At 46.3% G+C, this 20,141-nt stretch overlaps 1 protein-coding gene across 1 annotated transcript in view; it reads left to right on the forward strand.

Moving 5' to 3' along the window:
• RNF123 (ring finger protein 123) overlaps positions 1-12,221 on the forward strand; it is a gene marked incomplete at its 5' end in the record, with an annotated part of 45,164 nt that extends 32,943 nt beyond the window's left edge. The window contains 8 exons of the mRNA XM_089667900.1: positions 1,075-1,149; positions 4,871-4,958; positions 6,987-7,074; positions 10,104-10,188; positions 10,286-10,425; positions 10,752-10,940; positions 11,955-12,030; positions 12,133-12,221. Coding sequence (XP_089524026.1) covers positions 1,075-1,149; positions 4,871-4,958; positions 6,987-7,074; positions 10,104-10,188; positions 10,286-10,425; positions 10,752-10,940; positions 11,955-12,030; positions 12,133-12,221 — 830 coding nt within the window. The remainder of the gene's footprint in view (positions 1-1,074; positions 1,150-4,870; positions 4,959-6,986; positions 7,075-10,103; positions 10,189-10,285; positions 10,426-10,751; positions 10,941-11,954; positions 12,031-12,132) is intronic.
• Between the last annotated feature and the right edge of the window lie 7,920 nt (positions 12,222-20,141).

Here is a 20,141-nt window from a genome sequence, read left to right on the forward strand (position 1 = left end):
CAGCGACAGCCCCAAAACATCACTGCTCTAGAGGAGATCTGCATGGAGGATGGGCCAACATACCAGCAACAGTGTGTGCCAACCTTGTGAAGACTTCCAGGAAACGTCTGACCTCTGTCATTGCCAACAAAGGATATATAACAAAGTATTGAAATGAACTTTTCATATTCACCAAATACTTATTTTCCACCATAATTTGCAAAATAAATTCTTTCCAGATCAGCCAATGTGATTGTCTGGATTTGTTTTCTCATTTTGTCTCTCATAGTTGAGGTCTCCCTATGATGCCAATTACAGGCCTCTCATCTTTGTAAGTGGGAGAACTTGTACAATTGGTGGTGACTAAATACTTTTTTGCCCCACTGTATATATCTTGTGTCTGTGTTAAAGCAGTCCATTTCCTGTCTTAATACAAGTCTGGTGCTGTCTCGTCTTGCATGGTCAGCGGTGGTGTCCGTGGATCTGTGTTCGGACAGGGAAGCGGGAGTCTAAATGAAATACCTTACTGCAGTTGGGGTTCGGTTCCGTTACAGTGCATGTTGGAGAATTCGTGAAAAACGACCGATTTTCGACTCAATGATGGTCAGATCGTTGATCGTTTTTCCGAAAAGAATATGCGCATGAACCATGACCTGGAAGGAACAGAAGTTTCGCCTGTTATATGGGCTGAACTTTATGACTTGGTCGGACGATTTTTGAAATGATTGATAGCACCATCGGATTACCGAGCGAACGACGTTTTCGATTTTCGGTCGAAAAATCGTTCGGAATTCGTATGTATGGCCCGCATTAGACTCTTGTTCAGTCTTGGACACTTCCATTGTTTGACTCTCAGAAGGGGTTCTAGCCTCAGGATGAAGCTTTCTTCTCTGCAGCATCACACTCAGTGACATGTGTGCCCTGGAACTAGTACTGCTGCTGGTAGTCAGGATGTCCGGCATTGGGTGGGAGTCTCAGCTGTGGCGGATAATGCCCGTCCTTGCAGAATGAAGTTGCAGAAATCTGCTGGCATTACAGGGACAAGCAGAGTCCTACTATTTTTCTATGACCATGAATATCTTTCTGTCTTTTCAGGTTATGAGGATACATTGACCCGTCTGGCTGCCATATTGGCCAAACACTTTGCTGATTCACGTATTGTGGGGACAGGTGAGTGTGCGTGCGTGTGTGCGCTGCGGCTCCCGGAACTAGGAATGTAAATTCGGCTGATAATAGGATGTAATGGATCATAGAGGAGAGGAGGACTTCCATGTGTTGGCTTTACTTAGCGGTGAACCCTCACAGAACAATACCTTGTTTCTGGATGTTTCTGGTAAAGGAAGGACCATGTTGCATTAGGATGCTATTATTATTATAATACAGGATTTATATATTATTATTATTATAATACAGGATTTATATATTATTATACAGGATTTATATATTATTATTATTATTATACAGGATTTATATATATTATTATTATTATTATACAGGATTTATATATTATTATTATACAGGATTTATATATTATTATTATTATTATACAGGATTTATATATTGTTATTATTATTATTATTATACAGGATTTATATATTGTTGTTATACAGGATTTATATATTATTATTATTATTATTATTATTATTATACAGGATTTATATATTATTATTATACAGGATTTATATATTATTATTATACAGGATTTATATATTATTATTATTATTATTATACAGGATTTATATATTATTATTATTATACAGGATTTATATATTATTATTATACAGGATTTATGGCGCCAACAGTTTGCTCAGCGCTTTACAATATAACGGGAGACAATACAGCAACTATACAGTTCAATACAAGAGGGATAGGAGGGCCCTGATCCTGGGAGCTTACAATCTAGGAGGGAGGGGCTAGTGGTACAAAAGGTAATAATTGTAAGGGATGGACTGGTTGGAAGAGTAGAAGATTCCATTATTAGCTGTGGGCAGGATAGGCTTCCCTGAAGAGAGAGGTTTTCAGAGATCGCCTGAAAGTGAGCAGAGTAGGCAATAGTCTGATAAATTGGGGTAGAGAGTTCCAGAGGATGGGGGAAGCTCTGGAGAAGTCTTATTCGTGCACCTGTTGCAACATATCGCCAGCACACCATGGATCTTCAACGTGGTGCTCAAACATTTCTTATATTGATCACATCACAACTTTTCCTGTCCACACAGGACCATTTCATCAGGCTCTTTGCACTTCTCTTTTGTCTAACAAAGGGGGTCCTGTGTGGCCCCGAAACTGTTGCAATTTACTGCTGTGATGCGATCACTTTAATACATTGTTAGACACAATCTTGAGGATCCGTGGGGGTGCTGTCAATATATGTTTTAACTTGTGCTGATACTGGTTTCTGGATGGCATGTTGCAAAAGTGATCAGGTGACTTCATAGCCTCCCAGATCACTTCCACCTGAAAGCTGACAATCAACTTAACATGAATACACAGACGCTTCTAGCAGCTGGAAGTGTGGATACCAGTTTTTTGATACCAGCGCCATTTATAAACGCTGCTGTGACTCAAGAAGTCCTTTAAAATAACAGCAAACTGTTTTTCTGAAAATGTATTTATTAAAGGCATACTTCTCTGATTTTCTGCTCTGTTTGTAACTTTTTCATTAATAGACGATCGCTTTGTGATATTATTATTATTAAGTATTTATATAGGGCCAAAAAGTTTGCTCAGCACTGTACATTATAGTGGGGGACAGTACATGAGACAATACAGTAACAATACAATACACGAGGGGTTCGAGGGCCCTGCTCCTTGGAGCTTACAATCTAGGAGGGAGGGGATGGTGGCACAGGAGGAAATGGTTGTGGGGGATGGAGTGGTAGGAGGAGTGGAGGAGATCGGCAGTTAGGTGAGGGCGGGGTAGGCCTCCCTGAAGAAATGGGTTTTCAGGGTGTGCCTAAAGGTAAGGAGGGTAGGTGACAGTCTGATGGATTGGGGTAGTAAGTTCCAGAGGATGGGGGAAGCCCTGGAGAAGTCCTTGAGTCGGGCATGGGAGGAAGAGACCAGGGACCTAGAGAGTAGGAGGGCTTGTGAGGGGCGAAGAGTACATTTTGGGTGGTAGATGGATATCAGGTCGGTGAGGTAGTTTGGGGCAGTGTTATGAATAGCTTTGTACGTCAGTGTTACTAATTTTAATTTTATGTGTTGGGCAGTCGGGAGCCAGTGGAGGGAATGACAGAGGGGGGTGGAGCCAGTGGAGGGAATGACATAGGGGGGTGGAGCCAGTGGAGGGAATGACATAGGGGGGTGGAGGACACTGAGTGGAGGGATTGGCAGAGAGGTATGGAGGACAGTGGAGGGATTGGCAGAGAGGGGTGGAGGACAGTGGAGGGATTGGCAGAGAGGGGTGGAGGACACTGAATGGAGGACAGTGGAGGGATTGGCAGAGGGGGGTGGAGGACACTGAGTGGAGGCCAGTGGAGGGATTGGCAGAGAGGGATGGAGGACACTGAGTGGAGGCCAATGGAGGGATTGGCAGAGAGGGGTGGAGGACACTGAGTGGAGGCCAGTGGAGGGATTGGCAGAGAGGGGTGGAGGACACTGAGTGGAGGACAGTGGAGGGATTGGCAGAGGGGGGTGAAGGACACTGAGTGGAGGCCAGTGGAGGGATTGGCAGAGGGGGGTGGAGGACACTGAGTGGAGGCCAGTGGAGGGATTGGCAGAGGGGGGTGGCGTATGCGGAGCGGTTGGTAAGGTGGATGAGTCTGGCCGCAGTATTCAGGATAGACTGAAGCGGGGATAGCCTGCGATGAGGTCGACCAATGAGGAGGGAGTTACAGTAGTCGAGTCGTGAGATAATAAGGGAGTGAATGAGTTGTTTAGTAGTTTCTGGGGTTAGGAACGGTCGTATTTTGGAGATGTTGTGGATATTATCTTTGTATATGCCATATGTGATATTACAGTTGTGGGGGAATTATCTCAATGACTATATGATGGTGTGCAAATTTGAAAGAGTTATAATACACATATTACTGCCCCTTGGGGTTTTTTTGAATTCCAGTACAGATATGTATGAGCTGTTTTTCCTTTTTTTTTTTCCTTTTTTTTTTTTTTTAATCAGTGTCGGATGTGAAATTTGTGTGATTGGACACAGGGAGTTCCATAACCATTGTCCATTTATTATGAATAAATACATATAGTAATAATAATTGCTTATTTTATATAAAAATTAATGTAATTTTTATACTTCTATATACATAATAAATAAATCTATATATACACTGCACACCTCTCCTAAGCCCGTTTATAGTAACAAGAGAAAAGGATTGCTGCACTTCAATGTCATTGTCATGTAGAGAAAATTATATCCAAAAATTACAAATACAGTTTGGAACACTATTTGTAATTTTTTTCTACAATAAAGATTTTAAGTGCAGCAGTCCTTTTCTCTCTTGTGTATGCATGTGTGTGTATGTATATATGTATGTGTATATATGTATGTGTATATATGTATGTGTATATATGTATGTATGTGTATATATGTATGTGTGTGTATATGTGTATGTATGTGTGTGTGTATATATATATATAGATAGATGGATATAAATAGAGAGAGAGAGAGATATATATATATATATATAGAGAGAGAGAGAGATCAATCTCTGTGTACATATGTATAAATCATGTCCTAGTATTCATAGACTGTATCTTTTTCTTTGAGGTTCTTTATACTGATATTTATATACAGTAAATAATTTGGTTGTCACTGACTTCACAGCTTTTTTTTCTTTTTGAATGTTCAATATGCAGCATGGTGCTCTCTGTCTCCTATCTTTTCCCTCCACCAGATGTGTCCCCTTTTATCCTCACCTCTCTCCTGTTCTTTATCCTGCAGACATCAAGGACTCCCTTATGCAGGCGCTGGCCAGCTACGTGTGTTACCCCCATTCCCTCCGTGCCGTGGAGAGGATCTCAGAGGAGCAGTGAGTGCACTCTGTATACATACATACATACATACATACATACATACATACATACATATATATATATATACATACATACACAGGTATACTAAAAAGGGACAGAATGATATTGAAGGCATGGGATCACTGTATCCTCCAAACAGCCCTCCTCCCACTTGTGACATCTCAGGTGTTGTGGAACTAAAAATCTCAGCAAGCAACATGTAACATGACTGGCAGGAAGCTGCCGGGGGTCACGGCAGGTTATATAAAGAACTCTTCTGCATGGCCGAGACTTAGCTGGAGAGACATAAGATTCCATGTGATTTGGGAGGTTTTTTTAAAGCTGACTTCCAGGCAGATCTAAAATACACAAAATAATTCAGTTCTTTATTCAGTAATATATAATTAAATTTTTTTTATGGAAGTGGGGTAGTTATCTGAAATTGACTTGATGACTGCTTCTTGCAATTCTGGTACAGCAGAGCTTCAGACTTGGGAAGTCAGAAGCAGCACAGGTTACCAGCTCGTTATGCTCCAGTGCTCATGTGCTAACAGAGAACATGCTGTAGGAGAAGAGTGACAGAGAGATGAGCTCATTAATCTGCTGATTCTCTTTTTACTGTCCAGTCACAGGCTGGGGGAGGGACAAGGCCTGTAAGTGTTAAAGCGGAGCTCCAACCAAAAGGGGAAAATTTTCGCTTTAAGGACTGCTCCCCAGCTCCCCATTAAGGATTGGCACCTTTGGGGGGGCGGGTACCTGAATTTGACAGGTACCCACTCCCACTTCTGGTTTGATCGCCTAGGCGACCGAAAGCGGAAGGTGTCCTCCCTCCCTCCCTGTCTGTAGTCTTTTGGACACGTGACAGGTCCCAGCAGACTACAGGACTATTCATGAAGCGCAGCGCTACTTGCACATGCGCAGTGGGTACCCGGCTGTGAAGCCGCAAGCTATCACAGCCGGGTGCCCACACTGAAGATGCCGGCCTCCTGGAATACAGGATGGCCAGTGAAACGGGCTGCGGGGGACACACCGAGGGACAGGGGAGTGGCTGTTTTTCTTTCAAAGTCAGCAGCTACAATTTTTGTAGCTGATGACTTTTAATTTTGTGACAGGGTGAGCGGAACTCCGCATTAATAAACTACAGCACAGCAAAACCAGGTAGGGTTGTGCTGTATGGCACAGCTGTGTAAATCTCAGGACTTAATGAACACAAATACAAATATTTGAGAAGGTAAAACAACTCCATATATTTATCTGTATATTTAGTGGTTTCCCTGAAGTTTAGCTTTAAAAAAGAAAATTACTTTATGCCCTTTCCTTTCTCCTTTCCCTTTCCTTTCTCTTCTCCTTTCCCTTTCCTTTCTCTTCTCCTTTCCCCTTTCCTTTCTCTTCTCCTTTCCCCTTTCCTTTCTCTTCTCCTTTCCCCTTTCCTTTCTCTTCTCCTTTCCCCTTTCCTTTCTCTTCTCCTTTCCCCTTTCCTTTCTCTTCTCCTTTCCCCTTTTCTTTCTCTTCTCCTTTCCCCTTTTCTTTCTCTTCTCCTTTCCCCTTTTCTTTCTCTTCTCCTTTCCCCTTTTCTTTCTCTTCTCCTTTCCCCTTTTCTTTCTCTTCTCCTTTCCCCCTTTTCTTTCTCTTCTCCTTTCCCCTTTTCTTTCTCTTCTCCTTTCCCTTTTTTTTTCTCTTCTCCTTTCCCTTTTCTTTCTCTTCTCCTTTCCCCTTTCATTTTCTTTCCATTTTCTTTCCTTTCTCCTTTCATTTTCTTTCTTTTCTCCTTTCATTTTCTTTCTGTTCTCCTTTTCCTTTTCTTTCTCCTTTCCTTTTTCTTTCTCCTTTCCTTTTCTTTCTCCTTTCCTTTTCTTTCTCTTTCTTTCTTTCTCCTTTCCTTTTCTTTCTCCTTTCCTTTTCTTTCTCCTTTCCTTTCTTTTCCTTTCCTCCTTTCCTTTCTTTTCTCCCCCCCTCTTTTTTTTTTTTTTCTCTCCACAGAGACTAGGTCACAGATCTATTGTTATGAGATCACATTCTTAGCGGAGTTTCTTATTTACCTGCAGGCAGATCAGTATGATGAAGAGTCTGCTGGCACCTTATGAGCAGAGGCCGTGGGCCCAAACAAACTGGATCCTGGTGCGGCTCTGGAGGGTGAGTGAAGGGGATGACGCAGTAATGAGAAGTAATGGATGGTCCATCAAAATGTTGCAGGGTCATCTGACAGAGACAAAAGGACATTGCGCAGAAATGTGACCCGGAATAAGAAAACAGCTGCTGCAAAAGTGACTGAAGACTGAGACTGAGCTATGCAGTCACTTTTGCAGAAGTTTTGTTTTTTTGTTCAACCCCTGTAGCTCCTCCTTCTAGAGCTCTAAGCTCCAACCCCACCCTTGTATAGCTCCCTCTTTATAGCCCAAAGCTCCTCCCTTGTATACCTCCCTCTCCTCTCTTCACCCTCTCCTTCTCCTTTCTCTCCCCCCTCTCTTCTCTCCCCCTCTCTTCTCTCCCCCCTCTCTTCTCTCCCCCCTCTCTTCTCTCCCCCCTCTCTTCTCTCCCCCCTCTCTTCTCTCCCCCTCTCCTCCTCTCCCCCTCTCCTCTCTCCCCCCTCCCTCTCTCCCCCCTCTCCTCTCTCTCCCCTCTCCTCTCTCTCCCCTCTCCTCTCCTCTCTCTCTCTCTCTCCTCTCTCTCCCTCTCCTCTCTCTCCCCTCTCCTCTCTCTCTCTCTCTCCCCTCTCCTCTCTCTCTCTCTCTCTCCCCTCTCCTCTCCTCTCTCTCTCCCTCTCCCCTCCCTCTCCCCTCCCTCTCCCCCCTCTCTCTCCCCCTCTCTCTCCCCTCTCCTCTCCCCCCTCTCTCTCCCCCTCTCTCTCCCCCTCTCTCTCCCTCTCTCTCCTCTCTCTCCCCCCTCTCTTCTCTTCCTCTCTCCTCTCTCTTCTCCTCTCTCTTCCTCCTCTCTCTCTTTCTCTCGCTCTCTCTCCACTCTCCCTCTCTACCTCTCCCCCCTCTCTACCTCTCCCCCCTCTCTACCTCTCCCCCCTCTCTACCTCTCCCCCCTCTCTACCTCTCCCCCTCTCTACCTCCCCCCTCTCTTTCCTCTCCCCCCTCTCTTCTCTCTCCTCCCCCCCTCTCTCCCTCCTCCCCCCTCTCTTTCTCTCTCCTCTCCGCCCCTCTCTTCTCTCTTCTCTCTCCTCTCCCCCCCCCTCTCTTCTCTCTCCCTCCCCCCCCCCTCTCTTCTCTCTCCTCTCTCCCCTCTCCTCTCTCCCCCCCTCTCTTCTCTCTCCTCTCTCCCCTCTCTCCTCTCCCCCCTCTCTTCTCTCTCCTCTCCCCCCCTCTCTTCTCTCTCCCCCCCCTCTCTTCTCTCTCCTCCCCCCCTCTCTTCTCTCTCCCCCCCCTCTCTTCTCTCTCCCCCCCCTCTCTTCTCTCTCCCCCCCCTCTCTTCTCTCTCCTCCCCCTCTCTTCTCTCGCCTCTCCCCCCTCTCTTCTCTCGCCTCTCCCCCTCTCTTCTCTCGCCTCTCCCCCCCCTCTCTTCTCTCGCCTCTCCCCCCTCTCTTCTCTCTCCTCTCTCCTCTCCCCCCCTCTCTTCTCTCGCCTCTCCCCCCCCTCTCTTCTCTCGCCTCTCCCCCCCTCTCTTCTCTCGCCTCTCCCCCCCTCTCTTCTCTCGCCTCTCCCCCCCCTCTCTTCTCTCGCCTCTCCCCCCCTCTCTTCTCTCGCCTCTCCCCCCCTCTCTTCTCTCTCGCCTCCCCCCCCCCTCTCTTCTCGCCTCTCTTCTCTCGCCTCTCCCCCCCCTCTCTTCTCTCGCCTCTCCCCCCCCCTCTCTTCTCTCGCCTCTCCCCCCCCCTCTCTTCTCTCGCCTCTCCCCCCCCTCTCTTCTCTCGCCTCTCCCCCCCCCTCTCTTCTCTCGCCCCTCTCCCCCCCTCTCTTCTCTCGCCTCTCCCCCCCCTCTCTTCTCTCGCCTCTCCCCCCCCCTCTCTTCTCTCGCCTCTCCCCCCTCTCTTTCTCTCTCTTCTCTCTCCCCTCTCTTTCTTTCTTTCTCTCTCTTCTCTCTCCCCTCTCTTCTTTCTTTCTCTCTCTTCTCTCTCCCCTCTTTCTTTCTCTCTCTTCTCTCTCCCCTCTCTTTCTCTCTTCTCTCTCCCCTCTCTTTCTTTCTCTCTCTTCTCTCTCCCCTCTTTCTCTCTTCTCTCTCCCCTCTTTCTCTCTTCTCTCTCCCCTCTCTTTCTTTCTCTCTCTTCTCTCTCCCCTCTCTTTCTTTCTCTCTCTTCTCTCTCCCCTCTCTTTCTTTCTCTCTCTTCTCTCTCCCCTCTCTTTCTTTCTCTCTCTTCTCTCTCCCCTCTCTTTCTTTCTCTCTCTTCTCTCTCCCCTCTCTTTCTTTCTCTCTCTTCTCTCTCCCCTCTCTTTCTTTCTCTCTCTTCTCTCTCCCCTCTCCCCCCCCCCTTTCTTTCTCTCTCCCCTCTCCCCCCCTCTCTTCCCCCTGCCTCTCCCCCCCTCTCCCCCTCTCTTCTCTCGCCTCTCCCCCCCTCTCCCCCTCTCTTCTCTCTCCCCTCTCTTTCTCTCTTCTCTCTCCCCTCTCTTTATTTCTCTCTCTTCTCTCTCCCCTCTCTTTATTTCTCTCTCTTCTCTCTCCCCTCCTCTTTATTTCTCTCTCTTCTCTCTCCCCTCCTCTTTATTTCTCTCTCTTCTCTCTCCCCTCTCTTTATTTCTCTCTCTTCTCTCTCCCCTCTCTTTCTTTCTCTCTCTTCTCTCTTTCTTTCTCTCTCTTCTCTCTTTCTTTCTCTCTCTTCTCTCTCCCCTCTCTTTCTCTCTCTTCTCCCTCCCCTCTCCCCCCCTCTCTCCCCCTCTCTTCCCTTCTCTCTCTTCCCTTCTCCCCCCCCCCCCTCCCCCCCCTTCTCTCACTCTCACCCCTTCTCTCCCCCCTTCTCCCTCTCTCTCCCTCTCTCTTCCCTTCTCTCCCTCCCCCCTCTCTCCCCTTCTCCCCCTCCCCCCTCTCTCCCCTTCTCCCCCCCCTCTCTCCTCTCTCCCCTTCTCCCCCCCCCTCTCCCCCCCCCCCCTTCTCTCCCCCCCTCTCTCCCCTAGTTTTACAGATTGTGACACTTGATAGACATTAAACACATCTCTGGGAATGGTTATCAGTTCTTTTATTCCATCGCTGTCACTTCTCGGCTCAGCTGACTCTTCTCTCTTCCTCAGGGTTGTGGATTTGGTTATCGGTACACCAGACTGCCGCATTTGCTCAAAACCAAACCAGAGGATGCTAATCTGCCCAGCCTGCAGAGTATGTCGATGGGTAATTTCCTCTCTGGGGGGGTGGTATTCAGCCTATCATACATTCTTGCCGACTCCTGTCCACTTACTATGCTCCATCTTTCTAGAACCTTGTCCGTCCACCCTGCTGCAGGGCCACATGGCGGATCTCCTGCGGGGGGACCCAGAACTGGCATCCAGCTTTCTGAACAGCGCCCTGAACCAGCTGAACTGGGCGTTTTCTGAGTTCATTGGGATGATCCAAGAGGTGAGAGGAGAGTGATTGGGTGGAATGGAGAGTATTGTGGGATCACAGAAGCACCCCGTGTGCGTGTGGCGGTCATGCTTTATCTGACACAGTTCCCCCTCCCCCACACCTCATAAACCTGCTAAGACTTTCCCATTTTCATTACATACCTTACTTTGGACTCAGTCGTGTCATCACTGGGTCTATGTGCTTCTCTATGCAATGCAGGTTTGAAACTCATTACACACATCCACAGTGCAATTTCTAAAAGATTTATGGGAAACTTTTTGAGACACATATAGCTTGTCTGGGCGGTTCACAGTCTCTTCCCGCGCTCCTTTCCACAGATCCAGCAAGCCGCTGAGCGACTGGAGAGGAACTTTGTCGACAGTCGGCAACTGAAGGTTTGTGCCACCTGCTTCGACCTCTCAGTCAGCCTTCTGAGGGTCCTGGAAATGACAGTGACTTTGGTACCTGAGATCTTCCTGGACTGGAGCCGTTCGTCCTCAGAACTTCTTCTCCGGCGCCTGGCCCAGGTATGAGCTGTCCTCCTTCCTGTGTCACATATAATAGAGCCTTGGTGCCCAATCTGTGGCCCGAGGGCCACATGTGGCTCTTTGGGTACTGGTTGTGCAGCCCCTCCAATAAATAAACATAAGTGCAGCACTAATTAACAGGTTATAGGCAAAAAAAACCATAAAAAAATACATCATTTTAATAAGCAAATAAAAAAAAAATATTTATTTTGCTTATAAGCTGTTATTTTGTGTCATTCCTGAAATCAGAATATACCTGAATTTTTTTCAATCATGGAGGCTCAGCATCATATGTGGGCTGTCTAGTAACGCCCACTCCTCCAGAGTGACACCCACCCATCAAGGCAGTAGCTCCTCCTACTGCACTTATGTTTAATAATTTATGAGCCTCCATAATTGGCAGAACTGAAATCCAGTGAATGAAAGGGGTGGGGCCAGGGACAATCAGGTGGGGGAGGAAAGAGCTAGATGATGCTGGATGTCCTCCAGCCAGGAAATGAGGCGGAGCTCGATCTGACTTGCTGCAGCTTCTAATGCACATTGTGAGACTCTCCCAGTGTGCAGTGACATCAGAGTGAGCCATTTCAGTCCAGGAGAGGAGCCGCTTTACCCGCGCAAGACTGGAGGGGAGGAGCCGGCACACCCGCGCAAGACTGGAGGGGAGGAGCCGGCACACCCGCGCAAGACTGGAGGGGAGGAGCCGGCACACCCGCGCAAGACTGGAGGGGAGGAGCCGGCACACCCGCGCAAGACTGGAGGGGAGGAGCCGGCACACCTGTGCCAGACTGGAGGGGAAGCCAAACTCAATGGGTTTTTTTATTGTAATTTTGGGCTGCTCTGATGAATTGCCGGCCCCAGTCTGCTCTGTCAGCCATATACACAAGGACGGGGCTGTATATGTGTCTGATGTACAGTATAGTGGATGGTCAGCCTGGATCTGGTGCTGGCAGCGCTCCTCCTCCGTTGTGGCCGCACTGCATTAGTAATGGGATATTTATTATCATTTCTTGGCAGCTTCTGAACCAGGTGTTGAACCGGGTGACAGCCGAGAGGAACCTCTTTGACAGGGTGGTCAGCCTGCGGCTTCCAGGTCAGTAAGTGGATGTGGCTTTGTGGTCTTATTTCTATATATCTCCCCTGCCCCCCCCCCCCCCCCACGTGTCCTGATATCGGTGCTTCCTCCATCCTGCAGGCCTGGAGAGCGTTGACCATTACCCCATCCTGGTGGCTGTGACCGGCATTCTAGTGCGGCTGCTGGTGGACAGTGAATCTCAGGGGTGAGTTCCTAGTCATTCATTGTATTCTGCATCGCTGACCGACTCTCAGGTTGTGTTCTGTATCTGCTACATTGCTGACCGACTCTCAGGTTGTGTTCTGTATCTGCTACATTGCTGACCGACTCTCAGGTGTGTGTTCTGTATCTGCTACATTGCTGACCGACTCTCAGGTTGTGTTCTGTATCTGCTACATCGTTGACCGACTCTCAGGTGCGTGTTCTGTATCTGCTACATTGCTGACCGACTCTCAGGTGTGTGTTCTGTTCTGCTACATTGCTGACCGACTCTCAGGTGTGTGTTCTGTTCTGCTACATCGCTGACCGACTCTCAGGTGCGTGTTCTGTATCTGCTACATCGCTGACCGACTCTCAGGTGCGTGTTCTGTATCTGCTACATCGCTGACCGACTCTCAGGTGCGTGTTCTGTATCTGCTACATCGCTGACCGACTCTCAGGTGCGTGTTCTGTATCTGCTACATTGCTGACCGACTCTCAGGTGCGTGTTCTGTATCTGCTACATTGCTGACCGACTCTCAGGTGCGTGTTCTGTATCTGCTACATTGCTGACCAACTCTCAGGTGCGTGTTCTGTTTCTGCTACATTGCTGACCGACTCTCAGGTACGTGTTCTGTATCTGTTACATTGCTGACCGACTCTCAGGTGTGTGTTCTGTGTTCGCTGCATTGACTCTCAGATTTGAGTTCTGGCTTCTGTATCCGCCACATCTCTGAATGACTCTTTGGTTTGACTTGCGTGTTCAGTGCATCACTGGCCGACTCTCAGGAATGAGTTGTATGCTCTGTACGTCACTGGCCGACTCTCCGGTATGAGTTGTGTGTTCAGTGCATCACTGGCCGACTCTCAGGTATGAGTTGTGTGTTCAGTGTGTCACTTGCCGACTCTCCGGTATGAGTTGTATGTTCTGTACGTCACTGGCCGACTCTCCGGTATGACTTGCGTGTTCAGTGCATCACTGGCCGACTCTCCGGTATGAGTTGGGTGTTCAGTGCATCACTGGCCGACTCTCCGGTATGAGTTGGGTGTTCAGTGCATCACTGGCCGACTCTCCGGTATGAGTTGCGTGTTCAGTGCATCACTGGCCGACTCTCCGGTATGAGTTGCGTGTTCAGTGCATCACTGGCCGACTCTCCGGTATGAGTTGCGTGTTCAGTGCATCACTGGCCGACTCTCCGGTATGAGTTGCGTGTTCAGTACATCACTGGCCGACTCTCCGGTATGAGTTGCGTGTTCAGTACATCACTGGCCGACTCTCAGGTATGAGTTGTGTGTTCAGTACGTCACTGGCCGACTCTCAGGTATGAGTTGTGTATTCAGTACATCACTGGCCGACTCTCCGGTATGAGTTGCGTGTTCAGTGCATCACTGGCCGACTCTCAGGTATGAGTTGTGTGTTCAGTACATCACTGGCCGACTCTCAGGTATGAGTTGTGTGTTCAGTACATCACTGGCCGACTCTCAGGTATGAGTCTGCTGCAATGCTGAGTGACTCTCCAGAGCAGTGTACAAACCTCAGAGCTCCCATGTAGTCAATGAGCTGCATGTATGTGGGAACATATATGTGTAGACTATGTAGCATGTAGGAAATGTTCAAAGGAACGTGTATTAGTCGAATGTTGGACGAAACGTTTGAAGGAATGTGAAGGTTAAAATGCTAAATCAGGAGGCTGCCATGTGTCCCCTGTGAAAGGATGAGGGCACCACAGCACCAGTATGAGGCCATGAGAAGAGGGCAACGCGTTTCAGAGCTCAGAATTCCCGCTTCATAAAAGCTTAAAATGCCAGCAATAATTGAGGGTAAAACTAGGACAGCCTGTGATTGGCTACAAATCCAATACCTTGACTTGCAATGTTTTTGTCCAAGTATATCCTCAATCACTATCAGCATTATGCCCTGATGAAGGAGGAGCCCAGGGCAGCTGCCCCTCCTGCCCACCCCTTGTCCTGGTCCTGGACACAGTAGTACCTAGTCACAGGACACCTTGAATACGTGTCGCAGGACTGAAGGAATTAAATGTGTGGGAATCTTCCAAGAGTAAGTTTACAAACTAGAAGATGGTTCAGATTAACCCTTCACATTGACTGCGCTCAAGTATGAGGCCCGCCAGACTGGGCTTTTTCCGTGGGGCCGCTATTTGTGTAACTGTTTTTGTGGCACACTCCCAGCACAGTGGCCGAGGTCCCACTGAGAGCCCACGGTCCCGTGGTAATGATCGGGACTCGGAACTCCCGATTCTGGGTCACCTGATCACTGTAATAGCCCCTGATTGGCTATCACAGTAGTCAGTCACTGTGAGGCCTGCCCCCCCCCCCCTTCCCCCTTGTTTTCTCTTTTTGAATTGAGTAGAGAGGTACACTGTACTTTCAGAGATAAGTGTGTTTAAAAAAAAAAACAAAAAACCTAAAATTAAAAAAAAAAAAAAAAAACCTAGATCAAGATTTGATCAACGTTCGTGTTTGGGTCAAGGTTAGGGTAAAAGGTCAAGGGTCAGGATTTTTTTTTTTTTAAATTCGTATTGGTGCCAATGTCACTACCAGTGTATTTTAGGCAGGGTTAAAAAAAAAAAAAAAAAAAAAAAGCAAAATACGCACTGTTGTTTCTTGGCCATACTACGGGTACAGACAACAACTAACATACACGTATGTGGTATCACTGCAATTTGTCAGGAGCTGGAGAATGTATTTTGAGTTGTTCTTTGGTGGTAGGCTGTGGCAGTAGCACGAAATACACAACTACCGATAAATAACAAAAAAAAAAAATGTGTGTAATTAAAATAAATTTTATATATATATATATATATATATATATATATATATATATATATATATTTACACACATACATACACACATGTATTTATTTTTTTTATCGAAGGAGAATTAGTCCAAAATAGTACAAAAAAAAATAAAATATATATATATATATATATATATATATATATATATATATATATATATATATATATATATAGTTTTTTTTTTTTTTTTTTACACACATACATAGACACATTTATTTTTTTTTTATCAAAGGAGACCTGCCCAAAATAGCAAGAAAGAAAAATGAAGAAATTATATATATATTTTTTTTTTTATATTTTGGGCCAGTTTTCCTTTAATAAAAAAATAAAAATTGGCAGATATCCATTACCATTCACCACCAAAGGAAAGCCAAATTTGTCCACAAAGTAGTTGTGATGATATGTACGGTTTTACTATCACATGTCAAAGTTGCAGAATTCTGCTTGGGCATTTAGATTTGTTTCACCCTTAGGCACGAAGGGGTTAATAAGAGTAGGCTGGCTATTTTGACCATGAATATGTCTCCATCTCTGGGCTACCAACACACATTTTATAAATGGCACAGTATAAAAGGGGTTAAAACTAGATCATGGCTGCAGCTTGCTTTTTGATTTTTTTTTTTTTTTTTTATTAAGTAGTTTTTATTGAAGTATTTTTGCAAGTCAAACAGCTTAGCAACAAAAACATAGCTATGACGTAGAAAAACAATATATTAGCACCAGCAAACACCAAGCCGACCATCATATGAACATTTCAGACAACAAAACAAAAAATTCAAGAAAAAAAAAATAGCTTTTGATTTTTACAGCGGGCAAAGGGCATTCGGATAAAAGTTTTTTTCCTGGTGGCTCCAGCTAGGCTCTATGCAGTGAGTGTCAATGTTAAGCAAACAGCTCCCCAAAATGCAGGTCGTAAACGCAGTGTTTGCTTGAACTGGATCGCATGGTACAGAAGCACCATGCAGTGCGGTTGCAGTTCATTTTTAAAGTATTATTATTATTATACAGGATTTATATATTATTATTATTATTATAATACAGGATTTATATATTATTATTATACAGGATTTATATAATATTATTATTATACAGGATTTATATATTATTATTATTATTATACAGGATTTATATATTATTATTATACAGGATTTATATAATATTATTATTATACAGGATTTATATAATATTATTATTATACAGGATTTATATATTATTATTATTATTATTATACAGGATTTATTTATTATTATTATACAGGATTTATATATTATTATTATTATTATTATACAGGATTTATATATTATTATTATACAGGATTTATATATTATTATTATTATTATTATTATACAGGATTTATGGCACCAACAGTTTGCTCAGCGCTTTACAATATAACGGGAGACAATACAGCAACAATACAGATCAATACAAGATGGATAGGAGGGCCCTGATCCTGGGAGCTTACAATCTATGAGGGAGGGGCTAGAGGTACAAAAGGTAATAACTGTGGGGGATGGGCTGGTAGGAGGAATGGAAGATTCCATTATTAGTTGAGGGCAGGATAGGCTTCCCTGAAAAGATCGGTTTTCAGAGATCGCCTAAAAGTGAGCAGAGTAGGCGATAGTCTGATAGATTGGGGTAGGGAGTTCCAGAGGATGGGGGAAGCTCTGGAGAAGTCCTGGAGATGAGCATGGGAGGAGGAGACAAGGGAGCTAGGGAGCAGGAGGTCTTGCACTACTTTTGGTGTGGTCCAGTGCAACTGCACAACATGGGAATCGCACAGAAACGCACTGGTGTGAACTAGCCCTCAGTCCTGGTTCACACCGATGTGGTGCAGAATTCGCAGCGGTTTCTGTATGAATTCCACATCACAATCGCACCCCGTTCATGTGAACCGCTGCGGGTGTTAACACCTCGAATTCGGTCCGCAAAACGTGGTGCGATGTGCAGAATCGAATCTCATAGGTGTGAATTCCTGTGTGATCCGATTCTAGTGCGGACCCAAAAAAGGGTCGTGCACCTTTTTGGGTGCGGTGCGATTAGAGCCGCACAAAATGTACGGCTCCGATCGCACCGCACACAATTCGCATGTGATCTGTACAGGTCTGTGGTGCGGTTCCTGTGCGAATCACATGTGATATACCGAACCGCATGTATGTGAACCTGGGCTCAGTGGCTCCCAGAGTGAGGGCGGAGGTGATCGGGGGAACTTATTTCCTGAGCGAATAATTAACCCGGAGCGACGTGAATCCTGCCACTTCCAGGGTCACAGCTGTTGTTTTGGGGCCCAGTTGTCGGAATAATCTTCCTATGTAATGAAGTCGGACCAGGACACCAAATCAAGTTGATGATATCGCCTTCTCGGGGTAATGCGAGGGGTCCCAGACCAGCATCCTTTGTGCCTGGCTGAGCATTCTGGGGGTTTTCTGTGGGGCAGGCCTGTATTGTCAGTGGGCGCCAAGGCCCGGGGGGTGGTGGTGGGGGGGAGAACGGAAGGTGTGGAATTGGAGGAGAGGGGAGGGTGACCCCAGGGGACTCAGCCTTAATGCAGAAAAACACTTTAGCACTTAGAAGCTGAACCGCAACAACACGCTGATGTGTGAGAATTGTGCTGATCTGTTATTGCGGAGAAGGTGGCAGCTCTTCCAAAACAAACAACCCTCTTATGGGCTGGAACAAACGCCTCACCGTATAATCGCCCCCCCCTTCCCCTTCCCCCCCCCCTTCCCCTTCTCCCCCCCCTTCCCCTTCTCCCCCCCCTTCCCCTTCTCCCCCCCCCCTTCCCCCCCCCCTTCCCCTTCTCCCCCCCCTTCCCCTCCCCCCCCCTTCCCCTTCCCCCCCCCTTCCCCTCCCCCCCCCCTTCCCCTTCCCCCCCCCCTTCCCCTTCTCCCCCCCCCTTCCCCTTCTCCCCCCCCCCTTCCCCTTCTCCCCCCCCCCCCTTCTCCCCCCCCTTCCCCTTCTCCCCCCCCCCCTTCTCCCCCCCCCTTCCCCTTCTCTCTCCCCCCCCCCCCCCCCAGCCTCGAATTTCATTGAATAAAAAGAGCGAGGCATTGGGCATTGCGTGAAGAGACCCGTTACCTCTTTCTGCCCACGTAACGCATAGAGGGTGGACTTTATTGCCAAGACACCATACACGTGCATCCATTAATGGCAGAGCTTTGTGTCTGTGACAGCCAATCACAGTGGTCCAATGATTGGCCGCTTGGATTGCTTTTACGTGACGGAGAATTGCCGACACTAAAAAAAAAAAAGAAAAAAAAAAAAGATACCTAGGATCATGGTGGTAGACTCAACCATGATCCTGGTATAATGGCTTCCTTACCAGCCTGTGTGTATATATGTGTGTGTGTGTGTGTGTGTATTATTAATATACAGAATGTATGGTGCCAACAGTTTGCTCAGCGCTTTACAATATAACAGGAGATAATACAGTTCAATACAAGAGGGATCGGAGGGCCTGATCCTGGGAGCTTACAATCTAGGAGATATATATGTATGTATGTATATGTATGTATGTATGTATATGTATATATATATGTGTGTGTATATATACATACATACAGTCATGGCCGAAATTGTTGGCACCCTTGATATTTCTCCAGGAAATCATGTATTTCTCACGAAACGTATTGCATTAACACATGTTTTGCTATACACATGTTTATTCCCTTTGTGTGTATTGGGACAAAACAAAAAAAGGGAGGAAAGAAAGCAAATTCGACATAATGTCACACAAACCTCCAAAAATGGGCTGGACAAAAGTATTGGCACCCTTTCACAACTGCGGATAAATAAGAATGTTACAAGCATGTGATGCTCCTGTAAACTCACCTGGGGCAAGTAACAGGTGTGGGCAATATAGAAATCACACCTGAAAGCAGATAAAAAGGAGAGACGTTCACTTAACCTTTGCATTGTGTGTCTGTCTGTGCCACACTAAGCATGGACAACAGAAAGAGGAGACGAGAACTGTCTGAGGACCTGAGAACCAAAATTGTGGCAAAATATCAACAATCTCAAGGTTACAAGTCCATCTCCAGAGAACTAGATTTGCCTTTGTCCACAGTGCGCAACATTATCAAGAAGTTTGCAACCCATGGCACTGTAGCTAATCTCCCTGGTCGTGGACGGATGAGGAAAATTGATGAAAGATTGCAACGCAGAATAGTCCGGATGGTGGATAAGCAGCCCCAAACATGTTCCAAAGACATTCAAGCTGTCCTGCAGGCTCAGGGAGCATCAGTGTCAGCGCGAACTATCCGTCGACATTTAAATGAAATGAAACGCTATGGCAGGAGACCCAGGAGGACCCCACTGCTGACACAGAGACATAAAAAAGCAAGACTACAGTTTGCCAAAATGTACTTGAGTAAGCCAAAAGCCTTCTGGGAAAACGTCTTGTGGACAGATGAGACCAAGATAGAGCTTTTCGGTAAAGCACATCATTCTACTGTTTACCGAAAACGGAATGAGGCCTACAAAGAACAAAACACAGTACCTACGGTAAAATATGGTGGAGGTTCAATGATGTTTTGGGGTTGTTTTGCTGCCTCTGGCACTGGGTGCCTTGACTGTGTGCAAGGCATCATGAAATCTGAGGATTACCAAAGGATTTTGGGTCGCACTGTAGGGCCCAGTGTCAGAAAACTGGGTTTGCGTCCAAGATCCTGGGTCTTCCAGCAGGACAATGACCCCAAACATACGTCAAAAAGCACTCAGAAATGGATGGCAAAGAAGCGCTGGAGAGTTCTGAAGTGGCCAGCAATGAGCCCAGATCTAAATCCCATTGAACACCTGTGGAGAGATCTTAAAATTGCTGTTGGGAAAAGGTGTCCTTCCAATAAGAGAGACCTGGAGCTGTTTGCAAAGGAAGAGTGGTCCAAAATTCCGGGTGAGAGGTGTCAGAAGCTTATTGATGGTTATAGGAAGAGACTGATGTCAGTTATGTTTTCCAAAGGGTGTGCAACCAAATATTAAGTTAAGGGTGCCAATACTTTTGTCCAGCCCATTTTTGGGGTTTTGTGTGACATTATGTCATATTTGCTTTTCTGCCTCTGTTTTATATTTGTTCCAATACATACAAAGGGAATAAACATGTGTATAGCAAAACATGT

The sequence above is a fragment of the Staurois parvus genome, unplaced genomic scaffold (genome assembly GCF_062004578.1).
Source record: "Staurois parvus isolate SC_StPar_1 unplaced genomic scaffold, SC_StPar_1.0 ptg003652l, whole genome shotgun sequence".
In the NCBI taxonomy this organism is placed as follows: domain Eukaryota; kingdom Metazoa; phylum Chordata; class Amphibia; order Anura; family Ranidae; genus Staurois; species Staurois parvus.